The 25,728-nt window shown below is 48.2% G+C and overlaps 9 protein-coding genes across 9 annotated transcripts; 4 read left to right on the forward strand and 5 right to left on the reverse strand.

Annotated features, from left to right (window-relative positions):
• Positions 1-3,685: 3,685 nt before the first annotated feature.
• Positions 3,686-6,928, reverse strand: TRV_02323 (uncharacterized protein; the record flags this gene model as incomplete). The annotated part of the gene is made up of 2 exons (XM_003023530.1): positions 3,686-4,114; positions 4,193-6,928. The coding sequence occupies 2 exons, from the start codon at positions 6,926-6,928 to the stop codon at positions 3,686-3,688; spliced, it is 3,165 nt and encodes a 1,054-aa protein (XP_003023576.1).
• A 2,674-nt stretch (positions 6,929-9,602) lies between these two features.
• Positions 9,603-10,760, forward strand: TRV_02324 (uncharacterized protein; the record flags this gene model as incomplete). Its single annotated transcript, XM_003023531.1, has 2 exons — positions 9,603-9,932; positions 10,074-10,760. The coding sequence occupies 2 exons, from the start codon at positions 9,603-9,605 to the stop codon at positions 10,758-10,760; spliced, it is 1,017 nt and encodes a 338-aa protein (XP_003023577.1).
• Positions 10,761-11,866: 1,106 nt separating this feature from the next.
• TRV_02325 (uncharacterized protein) lies at positions 11,867-13,513 on the forward strand (the record flags this gene model as incomplete). Its single annotated transcript, XM_003023532.1, has 3 exons — positions 11,867-12,697; positions 12,756-13,185; positions 13,380-13,513. The coding sequence occupies 3 exons, from the start codon at positions 11,867-11,869 to the stop codon at positions 13,511-13,513; spliced, it is 1,395 nt and encodes a 464-aa protein (XP_003023578.1).
• A 203-nt stretch (positions 13,514-13,716) lies between these two features.
• On the forward strand, positions 13,717-15,189 carry TRV_02326 (MFS transporter, putative; the record flags this gene model as incomplete). The annotated part of the gene is made up of 1 exon (XM_003023533.1): positions 13,717-15,189. One exon carries the CDS (start codon positions 13,717-13,719, stop codon positions 15,187-15,189), a length of 1,473 nt encoding a protein of 490 aa, XP_003023579.1.
• Positions 15,190-16,182: 993 nt separating this feature from the next.
• Positions 16,183-17,205, reverse strand: TRV_02327 (uncharacterized protein; the record flags this gene model as incomplete). The annotated part of the gene is made up of 2 exons (XM_003023534.1): positions 16,183-16,823; positions 16,878-17,205. The coding sequence occupies 2 exons, from the start codon at positions 17,203-17,205 to the stop codon at positions 16,183-16,185; spliced, it is 969 nt and encodes a 322-aa protein (XP_003023580.1).
• Positions 17,206-17,922: 717 nt separating this feature from the next.
• Positions 17,923-18,763, reverse strand: TRV_02328 (uncharacterized protein; the record flags this gene model as incomplete). Its single annotated transcript, XM_003023535.1, has 2 exons — positions 17,923-18,644; positions 18,700-18,763. The coding sequence occupies 2 exons, from the start codon at positions 18,761-18,763 to the stop codon at positions 17,923-17,925; spliced, it is 786 nt and encodes a 261-aa protein (XP_003023581.1).
• A 748-nt stretch (positions 18,764-19,511) lies between these two features.
• Positions 19,512-20,744, reverse strand: TRV_02329 (zinc-containing alcohol dehydrogenase, putative; the record flags this gene model as incomplete). The annotated part of the gene is made up of 2 exons (XM_003023536.1): positions 19,512-19,689; positions 19,759-20,744. The coding sequence occupies 2 exons, from the start codon at positions 20,742-20,744 to the stop codon at positions 19,512-19,514; spliced, it is 1,164 nt and encodes a 387-aa protein (XP_003023582.1).
• Positions 20,745-21,158: 414 nt separating this feature from the next.
• TRV_02330 (acetyltransferase, GNAT family) lies at positions 21,159-22,409 on the reverse strand (the record flags this gene model as incomplete). Its single annotated transcript, XM_003023537.1, has 1 exon — positions 21,159-22,409. The coding sequence occupies one exon, from the start codon at positions 22,407-22,409 to the stop codon at positions 21,159-21,161; it is 1,251 nt and encodes a 416-aa protein (XP_003023583.1).
• A 1,178-nt stretch (positions 22,410-23,587) lies between these two features.
• On the forward strand, positions 23,588-24,973 carry TRV_02331 (uncharacterized protein; the record flags this gene model as incomplete). Its single annotated transcript, XM_003023538.1, has 5 exons — positions 23,588-23,722; positions 23,779-24,240; positions 24,360-24,581; positions 24,630-24,754; positions 24,817-24,973. 5 exons carry the CDS (start codon positions 23,588-23,590, stop codon positions 24,971-24,973), a joined length of 1,101 nt encoding a protein of 366 aa, XP_003023584.1.
• Positions 24,974-25,728: the final 755 nt, after the last annotated feature.

Here is a 25,728-nt window from a genome sequence, read left to right on the forward strand (position 1 = left end):
TGGGCAGAATTGCTTTGACGTCCGAGTTCGGGGAGCAGCGTCTGTTGAAAGGGGAATGGTCGTTGGAAGAACTCGACGAAGTGAGCGTAATGATTGATGATGATGATGATGATGATGGAGGAGGAGGAGAGTCGGTAGCCAGGAAGGCTAGAGGCCGTTGTTAGTGCCAGACTTTTTGGTGGAGGTACGTGTGTCCGAGAACGAATCTGAAACGCAGAAGGGAGCCGTGTGGATGATTTTCTTTTTGCCCTTCTGGCATGGAATGACGAGAAGCAAGTGAGAGTGTGATTGGGGAGGAAGGGAGAGGAGAGTGGACCGGGCCCAGGACGGAAGCAAGCCAACTCGTCCCAGATACTGGATACTCGCCCGTTAGGGTTGAGTTGTAGGGATGTTACCTCTTCAATATCAGCGCATGGGTGCCTGTCTGGTCCTCTCTGATGCTTCTTCCCTTTTCTCCTGCGTGAGGCTGGAGGGATAAGAAGACGCTTGAAGGATCTGGCGAGCGGCGAGGCTGGTTGGGTGGTTTAAGCAGGGTCAGGGCGGGCGAAACTCCGCAGATCCAGCCGTTTTCTGGTGGCCGTATTATCCGTATCTTCCGTGACAAGGTCGTATACTCGAACTTCGCCGTCCGGGCTCGACGTGCGAAGTAGTAAAGTAGCTATGGAGTCAACTGCAGCGTGCAGGAAGTGTCGAAGTCGTGTGTTGTTTCTCAGCGTTGAACAAGCACGAGTGAGGTTGAAATTGAGGTTGAGGTTGAGGTTGAGGTTTGACGCTTATTATTATTTTATTATCCTGTTGTCGTTACGGGAAGGAGCGAACCTCAGGTTTCGCTCTTGACGCCTTTTTTTTTTATTTCCTTCACAGTATTCCACGTGGAACTTCCCCTTTCGGACATGCGCTTATTTCTTTTTTTTCTTATTTGCAGAAAAAGAAAAAGAAAAGAAAATCAGAAAGCTTAAAAGAGGAAGGAGCGCCGATCTTGTCTGGTTCAGGAACAGACAGGTCACATGTTAAGTCACGTGGACTCACATGATATACGCCAGGCGAACCCAGGGCGCCAAGCCGTCCTCACCGCCCTGGGCCGTCCTGCCGCCGCCCGCCGCCCTCGTGGCGCCACGTGAATTGCTGACTAAGGTGGCAGAATCCCGGCATTTTGCGACTGGGAAGGCCAGCGAAAGCAGGACAAGCAGGACAGGCAGCACAGGCAGGACAAGCAGGAGAACACCAAACACGCCTCGAAGGGGACATCCACGGCGCGGACCAGGAAGACGGGGGCCGATGAGATGGCGCTAGGTCGTGGAGAAACATGGGGAGACGGGAGCGCGGATTTAATTCAGAGTCCTCCGTCTGAGAAGCTGAACTATATCTGCTAACACAGCGATCAACAGTGGTACACACCCACCCACCAACAGATGCCGAACCCATCCCTTGTAAGGCTCAGCAAGGCCCTTGATCGCCGACTTCGAAAAAGCCAAACTCGCCTGTTCTAGGCTAGTCCGGTTTTTTAAGCTTACTTTTCTAGTGTGTCCAACTCTGGGGCCCAGAGAACCACCTCCCCCTTTTTTCAGGCCCATACTTATTATTATCTCTCGGGCATCATTTCGGATATTTTACTTATAGGACTGACTTTTATATACGCTCTGCTGAAAGTGCTCTGAACTGAATTCTCCCTGGCGGCAAGCCATCCAAGTACGTGCATGTCCGCGCGTCCCGAGCCATATCCGTAGCTCACTCGAACTGGTGAAGGGGGAAAAAGCAAGCATCAGACAACAAGCCAGCCAGCCAACCAAGGGCGCCAACTGACGTTCGCCACGATCAACCACACCACTCTTTCCTGGTTATTATTGTCATGTTTCTTTTTTTTTTTTTTTTCCGTCTCTACCTGTTTTGGTGTCTGTTATTGTGGACTTGGTGACAGAGCTGACAGGTCCTCGCGCACACTCGGTGTCAGGACAGAACCACTCTTTCAATATTATTACTCCTCAGCGAGTCATGCTAGCCAGCTCGCCGACCAGATTGTATTAACTTCAATAATCGACGATCGATCGATGACGCGATCGATAGAGCGATGCACGTTGAAAATAGAGACCTTACTATAAGTGTCAAAACGACAGTGCTGACGGCAACAGAGCCGGCGCTCCGCCCACCAAACAGGGCATCTGGAGAACATCTGCGGAGTGCAGAGCCGGTTCTTCGTCTATCCGTTATGTATCAACTATGGAATACGGAGTGCTGGCCTGGTTTCTTCTCTTCCACGGTGTGTCCGATGGCAAGAAGTTCAATCAAGGTTGCTCGCCATTAGCGTATCATGTGATCTGCTGACAAAACGACTCCTTTTCCCCGGTTCGCCAGCAGCCAAAAATAGGGGGGGCCGCCCTGGAAAGAGAACCGACAACGCCTGGCTTCTATATAGCGATACGCTCACAGTCAATATCAATATGCTCCTCGAACTCGTTGCGGTGTCAAAAAACTGAGTGTCAAGAAGAATCCTCCGCGGCTAGATGGATAAATACGAGCAGCCTCAACTCAATTCTTTTCCCTCGCCTCTTTCTTTGTCCATGTCTCTCGGCATTTTTGTTGCTTGGCCAAAAGGGTCCCGGCCTATGCCTGCTTCGGCATGGTGAAACACGGATGTTCACTTCCTGGCGGCCAGCCACAGGGTGTCGATGGGCTATTCTAGGAACCGGTAGGGATGCTCAATCTGGTACCCTTTTCCCGGCTGTCTTGTCTTTTTTTTTTTTTTTTTTTTTTGGCTCGAAATATCACCTTGCCTGAAGTGCTTGGCCATGGCTTCTGTGCGAGGATGGACCCTGCCGGTTGATAGGAGCTAAGTAGAGGCGAGCTGGCCTGGTTCCGCTGTGTTTCGGCGGAACACACCTTGTACAGAGGGCGCAAGAATATGTTAAACCATCGCGTTTGATCGCTCACAGCTTGACCAGTCATATCATTATGGGACAGAACTACAATATGAGCGGCGCAGCTAAGAAAAAAGAAAGCTGAACATGAAACACTCCCTGCATCTGAATTTGAGCTGTCCTCTCACTTAGCTCAGATTCAGCATTATTGCTCGACATGAAACGGAATCAAGCAGGTGTCATATCTGCCGACGGTGCTATGCATGGGCGGCAGAGAAATTTCCAGCCTGTTGGACAGGAGTACCAACACATAAGTATGCATTTCTTTCACTATGCATGCACATGTACGGAGTACTCCGTATATGTATACTCAGGTATACATATATCCATGCATCTAGCCTTTTTTTTTTTTCATTTCATTCTATAGGTTATCCCAGTCTTAGGCAGAAATCGGACGGATGGGAATTTACACGTGGAGGCGAGACCCTTCCTCCACGTGTTGCAGGATTTTCTAGAAAGATGGAAGGAATATTCGTTTGTTGTTCTTTTTCTCCTCGATCCTAGTTTGGGTACTCGACTCAAAGAACTGGCACAGGCCAAGGCCCTCCTTGGTGAAAGATGCGCGATTATTGCCCTGTCAAGGCTGGTTGGCCTTACGATGCTGACAGCCGAAATGATGATGGATGCAATAACCCTGTAGTTCCATTTTTATGAAAAGGAGATATATGCACTCAACCATTATTATTGCGCATATGCTTAGATGTATGAACATGACATAACATGACCTCAAGGTATGGATGGAGTCATATCACCCACATTTCCCCGTAGCCCTACCATCGACGCCCATAGATGGGGTCCTCCCTCTTTGAGCCGGCGCTCGCCTTGCGCTCCATAACCGGCGGCGTGGCTCGCTTCCCGCTTCCCCCTTTCCCATAGCCACCGGCTGTCTGAGCCTGATAGCCTGGCGTCGCCATCTCCTTCGAGTCAAGAAGCTTATTACTCTTTGTCGTAAAGCTTAACTTGCCATCGTCCCATGACCGTGACTCCGCATCTCGACCAAAAAGGGCCAACATATCTTTCATTGTCAGCTTGCCGGCCGCAGATTTACCCTCAATAGTAGACTTGGCTAGTTCGCGCTTGCGTTCTTGGAGCTCAAGTATACGCTCCTCCACCGTGCCCTTGATTGTCAATTTGTACACTTTGACATCAACCGTTTGGTTCAGGCGGTGGACACGGTCGATGGCCTGTTCTTCCACAAACTACAAAAAGATGATGACGTTAGACTTGGGGCAATTCTAAGAATAGAAATATGGGGTTGTCAGGACACATAAACTTACTGGGTTCCAGAAAGGCTCGAGGATCACGACTCTGCTTGCGGCCGTTAGGTTCAGCCCCAATGATCCTGCGCGTAAACTACAAAGTAGTACTCGGGTGCCGCTTGAGTTCCGGAGTCGGTTCAAACTCGCTTCTCGAAGGTCGTTTCTCATACCGCCGTCGTATCGGGCATAGCCGATACCTCCGTTTTTCAGGAAGGGCTCGATTTTATCAAGCATAGAGGTAAAAACCGAAAAGACAATGAACTTGAACTGACCGGATTCTCGTTTGAGAACCCTCATTAGATGTCGTATTTTGGCCGAGGTCTGGACATCATGGATGACATCGGACGTGGGCTGAGATAAACCAGCCTCGTCTTCATCCTCATCCTCGTCAGTTGCTAACTCAGTGGCATCTTCCTCTTCTTCATCCTCATCCGTGTCAGAATCCTCAGACCCAATCCACTCCCCTCCCCCGTCAGCATCTTCGCCGTCAGATCCCACAGGGGCGGTAAGGTTTTCAGAGCCACGTTGTTCCTCAGGAACAATCCATTCTCCATCCTCATCCTCATCGTCACTATCAATAATAATAGGTCTGGCCCGGCGGCTCCTTGCTCGCTGGGACTCTTTCTCCACTTTGGCTTCCACGGGCTCTGGCTTTGACCTTGACTTAGTCTTCTTTTTCTTGTGCTTGGGCTGTTTCTCCGTAACGACCGTGCTGATAACTTGGGCCTTCAAGTCTTCTTCGCATTCACCACAGCGAGCTGCGCCACCAAGGGTCTCGTCTTTGCTCAACTCAATCTGACACACATCACATCTCTTAGTAGCCATACTCAGCCCACCGAGCATATCGGCAATATTGTCAATATCATTGTCTTTATTCTTGCCCTGGGTATCATCACCCATCAGGGCATCTTGCTCTTTGGCAAGTTCACCCTTGACTAGGTCAGGATGGTTACAGGCCTGACGCAGCCTGAGAAGCAAAACCAATGCCCCAGCATAGCTTATATTCTGACCACCAATCATTCTCTCTAAGCTCCTGTCCGCACGTTGTTCGAGTCTCTGGTAAAATGCCCATTCTTCGGGACTAAACTCAGCCTCGATCTTAACAATGTCTCGCTTCACAATTTTGAAACCTTCAGAGGGTCCTTGCTTTTGGTCATTACTCAGTTCCTCCCCATTGGGGTCCTCAGTGTCCGGTTTTGAATCCAGTTTTAAAACATCCTTCGTACGTCTCTTCATGAATGCTTTGAGGTATACTTGGAGACGGCGAAGTGCCAATCCACCCCGGCCATTGCTCATAGGCCGAGTGATTTGCTCTCTCCAAGCAGCCAACTCGTCATACGGCTTGATCCGCAAGAATCTGATCAAGCTTTGTAACTCGTCTAAGTTATTCTGCAGTGGAGTTCCGGTAAGACACCATCTATACTGCGAATTTAATGCATAGACGGCTTGTGTGGCTTTAGCATTTCGATTCTTAATTGTGTGTGCTTCATCGAGTACAATCCGATACCAGTGGACCCCGAAACATCCATCGCTTTTTCCGTGCTCGGAACTGAGTGTTCCATACGTTGTAATCACAACGTCAAAGCTGTCCAGGTCGTCCCTGTGTTTTGTGCGTCCAGTGCCGTGATATACGCAAACACTTAAACGGTGAGATCGCTCGATTTTGGATTCAATTTCGCTTTCCCATTGCTTTATCAAGGCAAGTGGAGCTACAACAAGTGTGCTTTTCGAGACATTTGCGGGTATCTTGGATTTATCCTTCTTCTCCTTCCCTTTCTCAGATATTTCTTCCTTACCCTCCGGCTTCACTGGGGGCCGGGGGTTAGTGAGCAGTAGTGCAATGGTCTGAACAGTTTTACCAAGACCCATGTCATCAGCAAGGATACCGCCTTTCGGCAGCACGCCTCTAGTCTTTTTAAGCCCACTCTCTTTATCCTTCATCCATGCCACTCCGTCGATCTGATGAGGTAAAAGTTTGACCTTCAAACCTTCCACGGTTCCATCATCTTCCTCTTCCTCTTCCTCCTCCACTTCCTCGACTTCTTTATCTCCTGATTTTTTGTTTCCGCCGTTCTCATTCACCTTGACCCCCATGAGCTTGTCAGCTAGTTCATCAACTTGCTTTTCGATCTTTTTCTTGCGTGACCTGGTCCGAGGCTTATCATCTTCATCCTCAAACGCACCCTCAAGCAACGCTTTGATGTTTTCGTTGGCTTTCTCACTGTCAATGTAGGAATATGCGTCTGCTGAACCAACTATTTCATCTCGAAAACTGTTGTTGCTGCTTCCATACCCAACATCAGGCGTGGTAAGGTCCATGAAATTCTTTAGGGTGCTGGCTGCCTTGCCCATTTTTGGGGCTGAGGGCTTTGAGGTGAACATTGGCTCTGGTGTCCGCCAAGTAGTCCGATCAGCATTCGTAGGCTTCATTATTTCTACCACACTATCATCGTCAGGTATTGTTATGGTAGAACGGCTTTTGAAAGAAGATGGCTTCGTAGCCTGATATGGGTTGAACGCTCGCTTATCATTTTCCTTTGACGCGTTATCATTCAAGGTCGAGCTAGGCGCGGGACGGTGATGTTCAGGACGAGGTCTGTTGCTTTTTGGAATCACAAATGGATGACGCTGGTTTGCACTCATAGACCCAAGCGGTGACGGCCTTCCAAATTCTACTTGCTTTGGATGCTGTGTCTTCTTTCCTTCCGCTCCGGGTATGGAGGGGATCTTTGAAGGCTCTCGCTCTTTCACCATCTTATATTCCAGTCAAGTTATAAGTAAATATCAATCAGGATTTATCGTGATCTACCTCCCTATTGGAATGTTAGATTCTGATTTTTTGTTGCTTAGATTTTAATATGGCTTACCTTCAGTCTATTAGCGCGATTCCTCCCAAACTAACCATGCAATATTATGGGATTGCGGGGAATCTGAGGCGGGATCAAAGACAAGAAATAACATTCACGCTAACAACCAAGGTGAAGAAAATAGTTGCTACCATGGCCTTGAATGCGCATTGAAATGTCGTCGTCCTTCGATCGATGTCGTTTTGCCCCCTCCGTAAAAATAACAATAAACGTTTTTCTTATCGATAACTGTCCTGGCAACCAGGCCAGCCTTAAACAGTCTAGCGTATCAGCCGCTTAGTAATTGGAACTTGACGCGTCACGTGCCCGAGTCTTGTCGCGCTCCAACCTTCTCATCAACCTCGACCTCAGGCACCATCAGCGATTAACTACTGCTTGCCAGACACTGTTTCATTGATTAGTATCAAGATACCCTAAACAGCCTCTCCTGGCTGCTTCTATTTGCTCCTCTGGCCCAGAATCCGCCCTTACATCAATTCCGCCTTAATAACCGATGTATAGACAACCTTGGGTGGTGTCTAGTCCTACGTTGGTGATTTTCGTCGTATAGACGAGAACCCGGAATTAAAAAGGGCTGAAGAGAATGAAGCAAAAGCAAGCGAGGATTTAGTGTTATATGATGATGGAGTGCCGCTCTTTTCGAAGGAATCTATACGAGACATCTACCAACAGCTAACGGGAGACTTACCTTCAGGCTATAAAATAAAAATCAAAGGAGCCGACGGGGTAGTTGTTGAACTTGAACTGAAGACTGGTCAGGCAGTTGAGTCAGATGATGCTGAGTTGGAATTTTTCGTGTAGGTTCATTATGTGATTATGTTTCGTGGTGATACCCATGGCTTACATGGAGGTAGAACAAAAGCTGGCATTGAATATATGTTGCCATTACTCCTCATGCATTATCTATGTCACGATGATTTAGCTTATTGCAGTATGGTGATATACCATACCCACGTCTTGCAGAATAAACATACGAAAGAACTTATCATATCCGCAAATACACCACCCATTGTTACTGTTTCTGCATTCTTTGAGAAGCACTTAGAGGCATGGGAGTCCAGCAAAATATGCCTCTTAAGTAATTTTGGATAGGATGGCATTCCCAGCGAATTTTAAGATCGATAAAATTGTTGCATTCGCATGTGGTCGAATTGCTCAGAGTTTGGAAGACCGGTCAAGCCCGTGAACAGATATTATTAAGGGACGGGTATCGCATCAGCACGGGTTGACATGTACAATACGAAAAGTTTTGAGCAAGCGGATAGGTGTTTGAGGTATTCAGCGCTTTGCACAGGATCCTGCATACACTACCAGTAATTCTGGGCTTCTCAAAATGCACGGAATCACCACAATCAACGAACCTAAAGGTTTCCTCATGATTGCATCGGACAAGCTGCTAGTGAGAATATTTTACGGTAAGTGCGGAAACACCGAGGGCCTCTTTGCCTACATCATGCTCGACAAGAGACCGACCAACTACCTCGTCGGTTAGTAGCACTCATCCGAATTCTTATACTAAGTCATAATTAACTTGCTATTTAATCTGTTAGTTAATTAGTTAACTAAAGACTTCTCTTTGGCCAGGTTATAAGATAGATAATTAACGAGTTGAACCAAGTAATGGCACTGGGATACCGACGTGCCTCCCCTGGTTATCTCGGCCGGACATTCGAGACCGAGGTCGAACTGCGTACGGGAGCAAACACTTCGATATAGGTGCATATACCGAGTCTAAGCACCAGGCGATGCTTGAGAAGTACATGTCCGCATCTTCAGTCAATCTATGCGATATCGGAACTTATTAATACTGTCACCAATTAAGTACCCATGGATGTTACTGTTATCATTTCGCTGACACCTGGACTTCCTTACGCTTGACTAACGACTGGATCCCCTGCCTTGTGTCATCTTTCACCCAGGCTGTTGGCAGAGGATTCACGCACTGTCCACGGAAGCATGACTGCCACGATCTATCATCAGCAGGCTGGCCCAAGTTTAGGGCTGGCTCTTGAGGCGGAGCTCAGCCTCTCTAATTAAACTATTGGGATGTTAGAGTGGTTGGCTTCCGATAACTATCCCGATGAGGCATTTCCCAAGCTACTGGCACTCTGGGATACATATCCGGCACAACGCCACAAACTGTGTTGGTTGATGGTGAAAGATTAGGGAATAAAGAATACCCCTCTAATAAGTGACCATTAGCAAACCAGCATATGGCATTGCTATTGGCTGTCGATCTAGTTTCCTGTCATATGTACCTACCCCGGCTGTTGGATGGAGCTGTTGGATGTACGGTACTCACAGGTCACCTCATACCCCCCTGTAAGCTATGACGGGGAACCACACAGAGCCGTACAAAGGGCACATACCGGGTTAATCAATATGAAGTGCTTCTTACTCAGGGAATCGTCCTTTCAACGTGGGTTCCTACTCCATATTTATTTAAGGAGTTTTGACATCTCATCCAACTCTCATCGATCTTGAGCTCAAATCTCCTTGATAGAGCATTATCAAAGTACTTCCAATATACCCACTATCACGGAGCTTTGATTCCAAAAACAATGGCTACCCAACTAACGGCATTAAACCTGGCTGCTGTCAAAGAAGCATATACTTTGATCAAACCGAAGATATGGAAAACTCCAGTCTACAAATCAGCAACACTATCACATACCATCAGTAGCACCATATTTAACAAATACAAGATTGGAATCACCGGCATCCCAAAAATCAATGTATTTTTCAAGTGTGAGAACTTACAAAAGACCGGCTCGTTCAAATTTCGCGGCGCCTCCCATTTCCTCGCAAGACAGAACGATCAGGAGCTCCGAAATGGCCTGGTCACTTACAGCACTGGTAGATACTATCCCCATGCTCTCTCCTCTCAGCTGGTATGATAAGGTCTAAATTTGGCTAACGGTCATATGCAAGGCAATCATGGCATTGCGTTGGCCCAAGCGGCGGCGTATGCGTCAGAGGAGCGAGGTTTCCCCATACCTCTGACTGTCATTATGTCCAAGTCGGCAGACCAGGGCAAAATCTCGATGATCGAAAAGCTGGGGGCTACTGTATCGGCCGGCTATCCGACAATGGAGGCTTGTGCGGTACAGGCAGAAGACCTGCAGCGGAAGGCTGGGTTGACCTTGGTCCCAACGTCTGGTCACTGTCATGTTGTCCTGGGTCAGGGTACTGTCATGCTCGAGTTCCAACAGCAGGTTGCAGCCCTAGGAGAGAAACCACTAGATGCTGTCATCGTTCCCATTGCTGGAGGAGCATTGTTGGCTGGTACAGCCTTGGTATGTCAGGAAGCGAGCTCCCGCACCGATGTCTTCGGGGCAGAACCGCTTGAGGGTGGACCCTCCCTCTTCCAGGGCCGCCAAAGGGGTCGCCTCATCAATACCTTATGTCCCGACAAGTCAACCATTGCCGATGGTCTTCGTTGTCTCGTGGCCAAGTCGAACTGGGATATCCTTCGAAGCAAGACGCATGTACAGGACGTATTCCCAGTAGCTGACAGTGAGATCCGGACAGCGATGCGACTAGTTCTAGAGGGCACGAAGCAGCTTGTCGAGCCAAGTGCAGCAGTGCCACTAGCCGCCCTGCTCTTTAATAAACGTCTCCATTCCAACTTGGCTCGGAGGCACGGCCCGTTAAATGTTGGTATCATATTGAGTGGTGGAAACACAAGCGTAGAGAGGCTGCTTTCGCTCTTTACGTGATCTAGAGGGAATTTTCATCTGTCAGCTGTCTTTTTTTTTTTCCCCAATAATAATAGCACCTGTACGAACCAACATGTTGTTTTGACGGATTTTATAGTTGATTGGCTGTGATATCGTTAACTAACTAATCTATAAGGGTGACGGATAATTACACCCCCCTCCCTGCTGATATTCTCAAAGCTGTCTGGGGGTCAAAGTCACTCACGGGCGAACTGGCCACTCAGCCCCTGACAACCCCAGGCGAGCAACGAAAGCAGCCGATAGGCCGGATGCGAGAAGAGGCGCAGGCTAAATGGCCAACAACCGGCCCACCAGCTAGTTATGCAGCGAATAGTTTAGCCAGCTACCAAACCTGTCAACTGAACAGTTCAATATGATCGATTGAATATGAACTGTGGTGTGAAAATATCGCATTCGCTCTTCGGGCGACAGGGAGCGATCTGCTTCTACCCGTGAACAAAAGCAGAAGACACCAGTTACGAAACCGCTATCATACTTGATTTCCTGTTGCGCAGACGGCTTCAGGTCTCCAGGGTCTCCAGAACGATGTAACTAGTGAAGTGGCATCTAAGCTACCATCTGATACTACTCGCTGTGGATGGATCTCCGGTTCCTGCTTGCGTCCGTGGGATCTCACATCGTACCCCTGGGCTCCACGCGGTGTCAGCATGACGAGATCTCAATGCTCGCTCGCTGACCTATAATCCTACCTAATCCTCCCAAGGTTGACTACTTACTTACCTGACTGTCAGATTGCTGGAGGAAAAGCCGAAACCAATCGACAGATAGACGGTCCGGAGCCAATATATCCTTGCACAATCATACTGTTAACCACCATTGACTTGTCTATGTGGCTACGTTTTCGCCCTGCTGCTTTGGGTTGCTGGTCTCCTGCCGACGCATATGGAAAAATGCCTCACGGGAGGATCTCACTGCCATCCAACCCGTATAGACGGTATGCTTTTGCTAGTTGGGCTTATATAGAGGGCTCCAGGAGCTATCCGCATCCTTGAAAGTATGGAAACGCTACCAAGCTTGTCTGCTGTCATTCCCTGTGTTTTCAATACCTAATATCAAGTACCAGCCCCTTTTATACACCTTTCCTGATGCATACCAACCGCCAGGTACTCCCAAGCACCAATGCAAGCAGCACTACAACTCTGGCGGAAAACGCATATGGCAGTCATTCCAGAGATATCTCTGTCGATGACATCCACAAAGCCGAAGCCATACCGTCAAACTCCCTAGACAAGGCTCCCGATGGAGGTCTGGTAGCATGGACTCAGGCCGCCATGGCCCATCTAGTCGTATTCAACACCTGGGGGTTCGCAAACTCCTTCGGTATATTTCAGGCTTACTACATGGGATATCTGGGCCGATCTCGAGCAGACATAGCCTGGATAGGCTCCATCCAGATCTTCCTTATATTCATGATTGGGACCTTTTCTGGCCGTGCAATCGACGCCGGATATGGCCGAACAATTCTCGTGGCAGGCCTGTTTCTGCAGATACTAGGCGTGTTCATGACCTCGGTGTCTCAAGAATACTGGCAGATATTCCTTGCTCAGGGCGTGTGTCAGGGTATAGGAAATGGGTTAATATACACCCCAACAGTATCACTAGTCTCGACCTACTTTTCCAAAAGAAGGGCCATGGCCATGGCTATAACTTCTGGTGGAGGTGCCACCGGCGGAATTGTGTTTCCCCTTGTTGCCCAACAGCTTCTACCCAAAGTAGGATTTGCGTGGACTGTTAGAGTGATGGCATTCATCATGCTCGCCAACGCATCTATCGTCATATGTCTCATGCGTGGAAGAGTTGCCCCAAGGAAAAGTGGCCCCATAGTCGAGTGGTCGGCTTTCCGCGAATTGCCATACCTGCTGTTCTGCATTGGCTGCTTTCTTATCCTATGGTCTGTCTATTTGGCCTATTCTTATGTAGGTTGTCCCCTCAGGAAACCAAGTTCCAAATATTTGCTAACCCCTGACCTACTAGATCAGCACTTTCAGTCACGATATCATCGGAATTTCTCCCTCTACATCCCTAACCATCCTACTTATTACGAATGCCGTTGGCATCCCCGGGCGTGCTATTCCTGCTTTTGTCGCTGACCGATATACTGGGCCCCTTAGCATGTATATACCAATGTCGCTAGCAGCCGGCATTTCCCTTTATGCATGGTCCGCAGTACGTGACTTGTCTGGTCTCGTAGTATTCTCAGTCATGTACGGACTCCTCGCAGCTGCATGTCAGGGCCTTTTTATAGCCTCTTGCTCCTCCTTGACAGTCGACCTTAGCAAGATGGGCACCCGAACAGGCATGGTATTTACTATTGTCTCCTTTGCAACACTGACAGGGCCACCTTTAGCGGGGATGCTTATAGAAAAGAGGAATGGTGATTATCTTTATGCCCAAATCTTCGGCGGTACATCGTTCGTTCTAGGATCGCTGATATTGATCGCGGCAAGGTTCGCTCACACTGGGACCAACTGGAAGTGCCGTGTGTAAGCTTGGTATATATATATATCTTGATTTCTTTGAATCTGTTGAATGCATTCCTGGGCTTTGATAGCATAGGTTAAGTATCTGCATATACTCTTTTCTAGTAGTCAGCAGTAGTTAATCATTATACTGTTATCTCTTCACTGGTTAAGCCTGAAATGGGGATACAGAGACACCACAACCAAACCATAGAATATATCATCAGCACAGAATTCAGTGCGCCCACCAAACTACATATTTCTGTTTTCTAACTACTCATAGATACTTTCGAGTCGCTCCCTGGATGTTCCATCATGGATGTCTCTCCGGGGATCCTCCGACGGAGCACTTTAGTCCGTGGTTACTCACCTGTTAGCTACCCGGCCGTCATAAATATTGACGTCCGCGATATCCAAGGAATTCCATCTCTCACAGTCTCTCCCATTCTATTCCTATAAAGACGAAGAGCCGCAGGATGTTATCCTTTAAGCTTATACAATGGCTGTATAGAGAGTTCGGCCTTGACTCCGTCTACCAGACGGGGCCCGATACCTGGTTCGTGATGCTGGCGAGAACATGCCGGATGTTTGCATTTGGGGCTATCTCTCTGATCCTTGCCCTATTTATGTCGTCTCTACATTTCTCGGACCTTTGGATTGGCTTCTTTATGACGATGACGTTGGTCGGGGACGTTATCCTCTCTCTTCTTGCAGCCCTGGTGGCTGACCGTGTTGGGCGTCGGCGGATCCTCTTGCTTGGGGGTGCTTTAATGGCACTGTCCGGCACAGTGTTCGTGTTCTTCGAGAATTACTGGATCCTGCTTATGGGTGCTGTGGTTGGTGTCATCAGTGCTACTGGCGGTGATTTTGGCCCTTTTCGCTCTGTTGAAGAGTCTACGATATCCCATCTCACGACGCCAGCTACGCGAACTGATGTGCTGTCCTGGTATGTTACGACTTCAACGCTGGGTTCTGCCTTGGGGAACGAAGCTGCCGGTCATATAGCCAGTTTTTTGAAAAGACTTCAAGGCTCAAAGCGGGATATCACGAATGTGTATCATGCTATGTTTTGGATATATGTTGCAATGGGTGTACTCTCCATGATACTTGCATGTCTGATGAGTAGGAAGTGCGAATCTACCGAAGTGCAAGTGAAACCAGATACCGAAAGGCCTCGGGAGACTGAACCGCTACTTAATCCTGGAACAGCAGGAGAGGATACCCATGAGCAAAACGACAGTGACCCTATTCAAACACCTTCCGCGAACCTCCAGCAACCATCAAGACCACAATCTTGGTTGGGTAGGCTATGGCTCAAAAGCAAGATTGCGGAGATATCACAGGAGTCTCTCTCTGTGGTTATCAAACTCTGGATACTTCTCACAATTGACTCGCTGGCTGATGGAATGGTGTCCTATGCACTCACAAACTACTATCTCGTGCGTAAATTCAACCTCACTGAGTCGTATCTAGGAGACATTATGTCAATCTGTTTCCTGCTCATGGTCATATCTACCGCCTTTGCTGGACCTCTTGCGCGACGTCTAGGGCTTATTAATACCATGGTCTTCACCCATCTTCCGTCTTCTCTCGCCGTTCTGCTACTCCCGGTACCCCAGAACGTGGGCCTGACCATTGCTTTATTATTCATACGCACTGGGCTGAATAGTATGGATCAGGGACCAAGAGCCGCGTTCATTGCGGCCGTGGTAAAGTCAGGAGAACGCACAGCGGTTATGGGTATCACGGCTATGCTTAGGACGTTGGGCTCTACTATAGGACCTAGTCTTACTGGCTTTCTCGCTGACACGGACAAGTTCTGGATAGCATTTGTTGTTGCCGGGGCCTTACGCGTTGCCTACGATTTGGGGCTCTTCTACTTATTTGTTGATCTGAAAATCAATGCTCCTGAGCAGGCAAAGGACCCAGCGACAAATGATCAAATATGAAACTGGTTAATTCTCTGGTGATGAAAGGGGAGAAGGGTACTTGGCTAATATGAGGAGCAGCAGAATGGTAATGATTATTGATGATTTGCTATAGGCAATAAGCCAGATATCAGCACGGAGTAACCAATTGGCCTTGTTGGAAGTGAGAGATTGAGCGATATGGGAAGATGGGTCTGGCTCATCCTTGAGGTATTCTCCCAACGTACACTACCTCCGAATAATTCGATAGTAACTAATATACGCGGATTATAAGGTTAGAAGTCAACCCCAATAATATTTTCATAAACTACAGCGAAGACCCAAAGAGAATTGGTTAGATAATCCTGGGTGAATTTTGTGACAGATGTTATGCCGACCCAAACGTCAACCCACTGAGGATGGACATATTATTGGCACTGGATAGTTTGGAAGCCCAGAGACCAAGCTGAATTTGCGCTGGAGTCCACCAACAGATATCTAGTCCTTTGATGCCATACTAGGTCTAGTCCTGTGACAAGTTGTGCAATATTATATGAGCTAACAATTTATAGCTAATCAGCTTAGCATGGGGAAGGGGCTGGCACATCTTCAAGCAAGAGAATATTTACCCGGAAGACGACAAATACCCAGCGTATATCATGGTCAAACGAATCAATGGTTTGGGCCACTTCTGGAGACATTTACAAAGGCTGCAGGTGAGGAGAGAGTAACCATAGCAACGCAGCCGATTTACTACGTTGACAACTTGAGTAGTGAGCAACGCAATTCATTTGCTCAAATGGAGGATGATGCTGAGCTCTCCAGGGAGACTGAGGAATTTCTGTGTAGAAATGAAACTGCGCCCCCGCGATAAACCAACAGCAATACAGCTTTTGGAGGACGAATAGTTTAATGGAATTTAGATCATTATACTCAGCTACAGAGGAGGTAGCTGGCACCAGATGAAAAATAAAGGAGTGTTCTTTCATATGCGATCCGTGTTTTGTCAGTTCCCTTTCCTATGTTTTATGCCCCTCAAATTTCGCCGATCACCTCTTTCAGTATCTCTGGAAGGATCACACTTGAATCACCTTGGAATAGCCAGTCAGTTGGCTCCAGGCCCCCATTGGGGAGGTGAGTGGCATCCATATTAATCACAGCAACACGTGCCCCTCTATCTCGGCCTTCTTCTATATATAATGCAGCCGGGAATACCTGGGCACTTGTACCGATGACCAGGACTAGATCAACCGGGCCCTCATTGAGGAATTTATCTATACTGTCCAGTGTATCGTTAGGAAGCTCCTCACCGAACCATACTACCCCAGGCCGTAGAAGCCCGGTGGAGCATTTCGGGCAATGCGGGAGATCGTCTTCTGTGAGACTAGGGATGGGAACATTTGCATCTGAAATGTCCAAGTCTTCACCTCTAGAAGGGGAGATCTTCTCATCTAGGGCAGCATGGATGGCTTTGGCAGCCTGTTCACCAGTTTTATCATCCGTAGATGGATTCAGCTGCGGACCTGCCTTAGGGATTGCAAGACAAGGAACAAGCGGGTCTTGGAAATCGTTGTCTCGCGAGTAGGTACAGTACTCTGAAGCGCATTTCACGGTAAACAAAGAGCCATGAAGACGGTGGAGCTGAGACTCAGGGTGGTCAGCTCGTTCCGAGAGGCCTACAGCAGCGTTAGTATAGTTCTACAAAGTAGAAGTCAACGTCAATATCATACCGTCGACATTCTGAGTCAAAGTCCAGAATTGTGGGATCTTCCTGGCCAACGCTGCGAGGGCATAGTGTCCTCTATTGGGGTGAGCCACCAGGGACATATGCCGTCTGTAGCTGTAGAACTGCCACACGAGCCCTGGATCAACACCAAATGCCTCGGGAGTTGCCAGGTCTGGTGCCCGGTGAGAGCGCCATAACCCGCCGACCCCACGGAAGGTAGGCAGGCCGGACGCTGCAGAGAGACCGGCACCAACTAAGGCCAGGATGCGCTTTGATTTCTTGAGATGTTCACGGAAGCTGAGCAGATCAGCCTCTGGAATACCTGAAGCCATGGCGAAGCGACAAAGCAGGTGCCAGACGAAGGAATCTGGAGGTCGCTGGAGGTAGGTTAGGCTGTGCCACGCAAGGAAAGAAGAAAAAGAAGGAAGGAGCAAGACGGGGCGAATTTATGCTTCTTTTTCCTCCAGCGGGAAGGCCCCACTTGCATGCAGAGCCGCAAGCTTGGGCGTTGGCGGGCGGTGAGTGGAAGTAACGGTACGGATCGTTAGGCGTGGCGTGGTAACGGTCCAAGCGAGGACAGCGCGTGTACTGTTACTTCCACCGCGGCGGGTAAAACTACCACTGCCAAGGTCAGGTTATAAGGACACCATTCTAGTGGATATCCTGCGATTTTGCGGCAAAAATGGTTCATTTAGCTGGTAAGAGCCACTTCTGCATCCATCTATGTCCTTTTAAATGGATTAATTAAGACTTCTACGAGTTATTTTTGTAATGTTGGCTGTGGTGGAAATGATATTGTGTGTGGCATTTCTAAACAGAACAACCGGTAACAGTCCCGGACTATTACCGTTTGGGACGGTTACCTCCACGTAAATCCATCAGTTACAGCCACGGGTAACCAACTCCTAAAAGAAGCGTTGCTATTGGCCTTATGCATCATTATATGCAAGCTCTTAAAAAGTGGCTTTCAGCTCATATTTGAATAAAAATCGTGCAGCTGCTGAGGATGTTCATTAAATATCAGAATTAGAGTCAAGCATATTCGCGGTTCAAGGAGCAGGAAGCTTCATTGCAGCATATGCATGCTTCTTGTTCTCCTCTGTGACCCTGGAAACGTATTCTTGTAGATACGCTGGCACCTCTTTCACCATATTCGTCGAGCTTGGGACAGGCTCGCCCAAGGTCTGCCAGACAGGCACAATACCAGACCACACCTTCTCCCTCACCTCCATGCTATCGATATCCTGCTTCTCATCTGACACTTCACCATCACGCACCTTGCCGCTGCCAGCAACAATCTTTACACGCAGGATAGTCGTGCTCTGGAACTCGCCTGCCGTTGGGGGTGTCCGTGAATTGTCCCATCGTTTAGCCACGACGCCGTCAGTGATCAGCTTCATGGCATAGTTCTTCTCATCCTCATCCGTGACCGGCACACCATAACCATGTAGAACAACAGAGCGGTAATTGTAGCTGTGCGAGAAAGGAGAGAGGGATAGAACAAGACCATCCACGTGAGTTGCTGAGATGCAGAGAGGAAGGCCTTTATCCCCAGCCGCCCGTGCCATGTTCATCATGCGTGCACTGACATATCCGTGTATATAGCAGTCCAGAGGTTCGTCGATACCATTGGAAGGGAACTCGTAGGATCCCATTTGTCCGATCATAGGGATAATTGTAGGGAAGGGATCGTCGCCGCCAGGCACGAAAGCGACATCAAGGTGAGTTGCCGCATTGATGATGGAATGAATAGGCCCGAGATCGTAGGTCACTGGACATAGACATCAGCGCGTCATTCTATATCCAACTGTCAGATGAGAGTTTACCTCGCTTAGCGTAACGGTTGGCCGTGTTGCTAATCCCCTTGGGATACACAAGTGTCTTGCCCATTTTGATATGATTCTGACGGGTTCTATATGCTGGGGTAGTGGGCAACGGAAATTAACAAAGATAAGTTGGTCTTTCGATCTTTCGATGACTGGGAGAAGCGTTTATATAGATATGTCTGAACGTGTTGAAGGAAGGGCGTCGCCAAAAGGACGATGATTCAACAGCACGGTTAAATCGTCTCTCCATACTAATGTATCCCCAAAGCATCCTTTAGCCGTGCCCCGCCATGCCGCCTTGAACACCGTAAACCATACCTGACTCTGTCTGAAGAACCGTTCTTGGTCCCTTTCCCCCAGTCCATCCTGAACTCTCGGCCATCTCATCGCCCGGCTTTGGCATTTGGGCCGAGCCTTATCGCCTTATCGCCTTTCCGCGGCTTAACTATCTCCATCTTTAAATAAAATCCAGCCAATCAGCAGTTTTTGATTGACAAAATTTCCCCGGCCACGCTAACTCGTTTAGACAGGTTTATCCGAGGTCGGCCCTGGAGACCAATAGGAGTTGATGACTAATGGGAGATAACATTAGGCTTTTCCTGCTTAGTAATAGCCAGCCTCTGCTGGAGGAGGGAAACTTTCACTCCATCTTTCTTCCTCGCTGATAATAATCAACACGGAGTACATTATAGCTACAGCAACAAATCCCTATGAACACGCGGTAAACATATGAACAAACAATATATACCAAAATACCCCATACAATACCCAATTATACTGAAGATTTGACCTGGATTTTTGGCAGGCATGTCTTATATTCTGATGACCACTTTGCCCATGTGTTTGGCATCATATAGGTAGTCAAACGCGGCCTGCGAATCATCAAAAGTAAAGACCGTGTTATCCAGAATGGGCTTTAAATCGATTTTCTTCTCGGATAAGAAATCAGACAGGTTCTGGTGGTCTGCTTTGGAACCTACGGCGCCCCCTCTAAAACACACAAATATTGTTAGCAGTGTTTAAACATTGGAGGAATGACTATTCTAAAACGATAGCTACCTTATGGTTGCTGTCTTGGTCAAGAGGGGCGTGATTGTATCTGGGAAGCTCTTGACATCGAATCCTCCCAAGAATCCCACCACGGTAATGGATCCTCTTCGGGCCAGAGATGTAATGCTCTGTGCTATCGTCCTAGGTCCCACGGTCTCGATGACAAAATCAACTCCGCGACCATTGGTAAGGCGAAGCACTTCATTCTCCCAATCAGGGTGGGTTCGATAGTTGATAGTGTCGACTTCTCCTGGCTTGCCAAGGGCTCGCACTCGGTCTAGCTTCTCATCAGATGAAGAAGTGATGATTGGGCGAATTCCGGCCGCAAGACAGATGAGGAGGCCGAACATGCTTACTCCTCCAGTGCCTAGGAGGGAAGTTAAAAAAATGCTGCTCTTCAATGGGGCTGGATTTGATGGAAGTCCTACCTTGAAGCAGGGCAGTGCCGGTAGAGCGAGGCATTGATAACGCTCTCCATGCCGTGGTACCAGCACAGGTGATACATGCTGCCTATGGAAAGTTGGTATGTCAATATACACATTTACTACTTTGATAGTGAATGCTTTGCTTACCTCCTCCCAAGATAAGTACTTCGGCAAGTGAAATAACACATTTCTGTCGAAAACTGCATATTGGCGCAACACTCCATCAATATGTCCTCCTAACGCCGCTTTATCTTCTTCGTTGTCGTGAATATTTTTCACATCAAAGATAGGTGCAACATGGTCTCCAATCTCAAAGTCTTTAACATCTGACCCAATCGCTATAACCTCGGCGGCACAGTCGGACGCGGGGATACCTCTGTCGAGAAACTTGATGGGATATTTGCCGTGCAACATGGCTACATCTCTGTAGTTCAATGATACAGCGTGGATGCGAATCAGGACTTCTTGGGACTTAAGGGAAGAGGGGATCTTTTCTGTGATTGGCTCGAGGGTTTTGATGTCACTGCCCTTGCTGCGCCTGTAGGCTTTAGAGGTCTTTGGGGCGGACATTGTATGTTTTAGTCTCAGGATTCACCAATGTATTGTGGAACGATAGTATTATAGTATATAGCTAACGATGCTTGTTATTGCTGATGGAATGATGGTTTGAAGCTGCTGGTTACCAAACAGCGTCGGCCTTATATATCTACGTTTGGATTTATAATTGTCAAAAGGATTTCGGCATGTTCCTTCAAGTCCGAGAGAGAACCATGCATAACTAATGCATACATGCATGCTGGCGTCATTTAAGGGTATATCGGCTTCTGTAAACAAAGTTCATAGGCTGCCAGCATCTTCCGTTAAGTGTTGGGATCGTCTGCGCGTTTACTCCTCTCGTTACACGGATTTCGTAGTTACCTTAGCTGCTTTTGGCATTTAGGAGGGAAAAAAATCTATGTATCTATATACGTACCTCTATATCCGTTATTCATTAGAGAGGCCCTTGGTACAGTTCCAACAGTCCTTTCCTGCGCATACCTCCCCCACAATCCACCTCATCGCCCAACCGATCTCTCCTCCCAGCTTCTGCATCACCCTCTGGCTGGCCTTGTTCTCCTTATTAACATCCGCAAACACCCAGCCTTTCTCCCTCCCATCGATATCGTCTTCCAGCTGGAGTGCATGGATAGCATCATTGCCCATGCCCCGACGCATGATCTCTTTGGAGAGCAGGGCCGCGAGGCCTCGTCCACGGTGTTCCGGCTCAACATGTAGAACGATCATGCTCCCGTCATAGGTGAGGAAAGCCCAGCCAATAGGCATTTCTTCGACCTTGTCTACACCGTTCCCGTTTATATGAGCAACAAGGGTTTCACTCTGGCCTTTCGCAGCTACATCTGCCTCTCTGTCATCATGGTAGATAGCTACGCTGGCAGGGAATGAGGCCCGAGTGCGTTGGATGTGTGTGCGACTTAGGACCAGTCCAAAATGATGATCTTGGATCCCACGGCGGCCCTTGTTGTCATGGAATCGGTATCCCTGCGGTGGTTCGTTGTCACCAGCGTCATAATGGGTTCGGTCAAACATGTACTTCTCGCATAGATCGACACGGTTGATGTGAAAGAAAGGCTTCTGGTCTGAGCCGTCCTGTTCCCTGGGTCCCAATTGGCCGAGAAGCTCAGCCAGGCCATCGTTTATTGTCCCCATCAGTAGACCAGTCGGAGGAACAGCAGGTAGCTTCTTAACTCCGTTTGGCTGCGAGCCGGGGATGTTTCTCTCAAGGGCCCCTGGGGTGGACAAGAGTGACGGCAGCAATTTTGAGCGAACATATGCAAGCAGATTCCTGAGCTGCTCCCGAGCCTGCTTCAGTGTCCTTTCATCGGCTGTCAGGGTGGTCTGCATCGTGTCTCCAATCATCTCGTTACGCCCATCTGCCTCCAGGCTTGAGTACGCCCACATTTGCGTCTCAGGGTAGCGGAATACATCTACATATGCCACCACCCATGGTTCCTCCGGCTGTCTGTTATTCTCTGCGGCGCCTGATCCTGATCCTAACCCCCAACTTGATCCTGATTCTGGGGGAAATGAAGCTAGGACACACGCTTCTGCAGAACGTGGGAAGATGCCAAAGGATCGAATGATTCGCAGCACTGGTCCGGAGTGTGGTAGATGACGCTGCAGGCGAGGGACCAGGGTGCGAGCGGGATCCGGATGGACATGTATTGAAGCCGCCATCGTTATGTCCCTGGATCTCTAATTGAGAAAAAAAGAGAATACGATGAGAAGAAGAAATGAAGGGACAAGTAGGTGAGTAATTGTATTATAAATAGTTTCCATATATATAACTAGACCAAAACCCTTGCATAGTTACCAATCTCCGTTAGCCGTATGACAAGGTGACTCACTGGATATTCGAATAACATATATATATCCTCTATAGATTCACTGCTTCACAAAGGCCTTCCATATCGCCTACTGTGAGGCTAAAGCTGCGAATCTCTGCTGTATCTCTAGAATTGATACCTGTTGTCTTGTTCATGATCAGTCAAAACGTCGCCACGAGCCGCCATTAAGACCCGACAATTTGAAGTCGCGTGTTGAAAGAGAAAACTTGATTACATAATTACATGAGGATCTATATTTATAATTGGTCACGTTATTTAAACTTAGAATTGGCCAATAGAAATTCTAGGAATTGAAGCTCAAAGCTTTGTTTGCTTTAAAAAGTAATTGGTATCTCGCTTTTATCTGATCCTTGACTTGGAAGCTGTCAAGCAACCAACTTCTTCCAGCACACGGCCAGCAGACACCTTAGGCCCATTATGTCGACGGGAACCCGGTTATGGAGACAGTGCTCTCGAAATATCCCCTCATTACAGGCTAGAGCCCCCCAAAGCAGCGTTATCGCTGCTGCATTACGACGAAGATACAGCTCCATCTCCGCCGCAGAGCTCCAGTTTGGCCAACCACTGCACGAAACGCACCCTCACCTATTAAAAGCCGGAGAACGTCAGTTGCACCTCGGTTTAGCTGAGAATCACCATCCCGTGAGCTTTTGTTAGCAAATACTTACTCCTGATTGGTAAATGTATAGTAACTCCGGGCATTACGGCACTCGAATATGATCACCGCCGCTCGAAACTTGCCTCCAAGCTACCCAAGAACGCCGTCGCTATTGTTCGCGCTGCGGAATTGAAGTATAAGTCGAAGAACGTGTTCTACAAGTATCACCAGGATACCGATTTCTTTTATTTAACTGGTACGGAAGTCTGCTGGAATACCAGTTTTTTGATATAAGTAAATGCTGACGGTGGTGTAGGATTCAATGAGCCTGGAGCTCTAGCTATCATAGGTACGTACGAGCTGGAAGAAGATACATTGATTATTAGGCCATTGTGGTACTGATGTTTGCGATGGTAGCAAATACCGGTCAACCCGGCGAGCATACTTTCTACCTCTACGTTCGAGAAAAGGACACACGAGCAGAGCTATGGGAGGGAGCAAGGTCAGGGACACAGGCAGCCATGGATGTATTCAACGCTGACGAGGTATACATCCCGCTCGACACACAACTAGAAATATGGGTTGGCTAACCTTCGTCTAGTCTGGCGACATCGACCATCTAAAAGACTACCTACCGGAAATCCTATCTGGCGCATCAGAGATATACACTGACATCAGCGCTGGACGAGGCCGTTCGGCGTTTTCCCGCTTCATATCCAGCTTCTCTGACTCCGCGAGTTCAGCTAGTGACGCAAGAGAAGAAGCCATGGAAAAGATCAGGCCGTTGTCTCCGATAATTAACGAACTCCGCGTGTTCAAGAGTGATGCTGAGATCGCGAATATGAGACATGCAGGACGTGTGACTGGTCGAGCATTTACCGAATCTATGCGCCATGGTTTTGGCACCGAGAGTGAACTTGATGCCTTTTTGGAGTACCAGTTTCGTCGTCAGGGCGGCGATGGGACGGCGTTCGTGCCCGTCGTTGCTGGTGGATCGAATGCGCTGAGTATACATTATGTTCGGAATGATAATGTGTTACGGTACGTGCCTTGGCTGCTTGTGGTGTGAGGCATGCTGACTTTTGAGCACAGAGACGGGGAGTTAGTTCTGGTTGATGGGGGTGCGGTGAGTATATTGTATATTGACTGATCTGTTTATGAGTCTATTCTGACGCCATGCAGCAATACGCAGGATACATCTCAGACGTGACGAGAGTATGGCCGGTAAACGGCAAGTTTACTCCTGCGCAAAAAGAACTATACACCGCCGTCTTGAATGTACAGCGGTCATGTATATCTCTGTGCCGCGAGTCAGCCGGTCTATCACTCGACAAGATCCACGATATAGCTGAGCGAAGTCTTCGAGAACAACTAGACTCTATTGGTTTCAATACCTCTGGCGGTGTATGACATTCTTTCCCGCTTAGTGCCTGATCGACTATTAACATGTAGCTACAGGCCATGCGAACTCTTTTCCCTCATCATGTAGGCCATCATATCGGCCTTAGCGTGCACGACTGCGGTGGCTACTCGAGGCAAGAAATGCTGCGGAAGGGCCAGTGTATCACCATTGAACCGTAAGTTTTTCTCACACTGAGACAAAATATATTGACAAATGGATGCTGACGAGGATTCAAAGGGGTGTCTACGTACCGAATGACGAACGTTGGCCCGAGAAGTTCCGTGGCATCGGCATCAGGATAGAGGATAGCATATGTGTGGGAGACGACAACCCCATTGTCCTGTCCCCTGAAGGAGTCAAAGAGGTAAGACTTGTTGTCATCACTGTCAGATAAGGCCGCATCAACTAACAGTTCCTGGTTTAGATTGACGATATCGAGGCCCTGAGATAGAATAGAGTGTAAGAGTATATTGGCATGTTTCTTTTACTTGTATTATTTGCATGATGTCTCTACTTGTATCTATATATATACACCCTTCACCACCGAGGACAGCCACTCAATCGCGAATAAAATAGATAGATAATTATCTCTCCACCTAAAAATAACTACCATATATATTCAACGTCATAAAAAAAAAAAGAGGGAAAAAAAAAAATCGAAAAAAAGAAAATAGACCAGGCGGGATTTGAACCCACGACCTCCGCATAACAAAATGGAGTTAGTCATATCACTTCCAGGAAACGATATAAGAACGGCACGCTAACCACTGCGTCACTGGTCTGTCTAAGTGGGCAGTGGACCTCCAGATTACTGTAAGCCTAGGCAGCCTTCTTGGCAGTGCACTGTCCGATTCCCTTGCTACCTAGTGGTGCCTGCTTGCGCCGATGTACAGGGCGAGATGGAAAAGAGTGGCGGCGGCGGCAGCGGCCAGGTGGCTAACAAGAACTCATGATATGTATTGGTTTTGTTGAAAGGATCTGGTGCACTCCGTATCGCTGGCTATTTCATACATACTTTACCTCAGGCTAACAAGTACCCCCGTTATTACATCGGATCTACATACATAGCTAGGTAGGCGGTTGGTGTGCCTTTATACGCAGCGAAGGGAACACCAGCAATGCAATAAGCCTGCTCTAGAGTGATCTATA

The sequence above is a fragment of the Trichophyton verrucosum genome (genome assembly GCF_000151505.1).
Source record: "Trichophyton verrucosum HKI 0517 chromosome Unknown contig00205_1.f1.exp, whole genome shotgun sequence".
Lineage (NCBI taxonomy): Eukaryota > Fungi > Ascomycota > Eurotiomycetes > Onygenales > Arthrodermataceae > Trichophyton > Trichophyton verrucosum.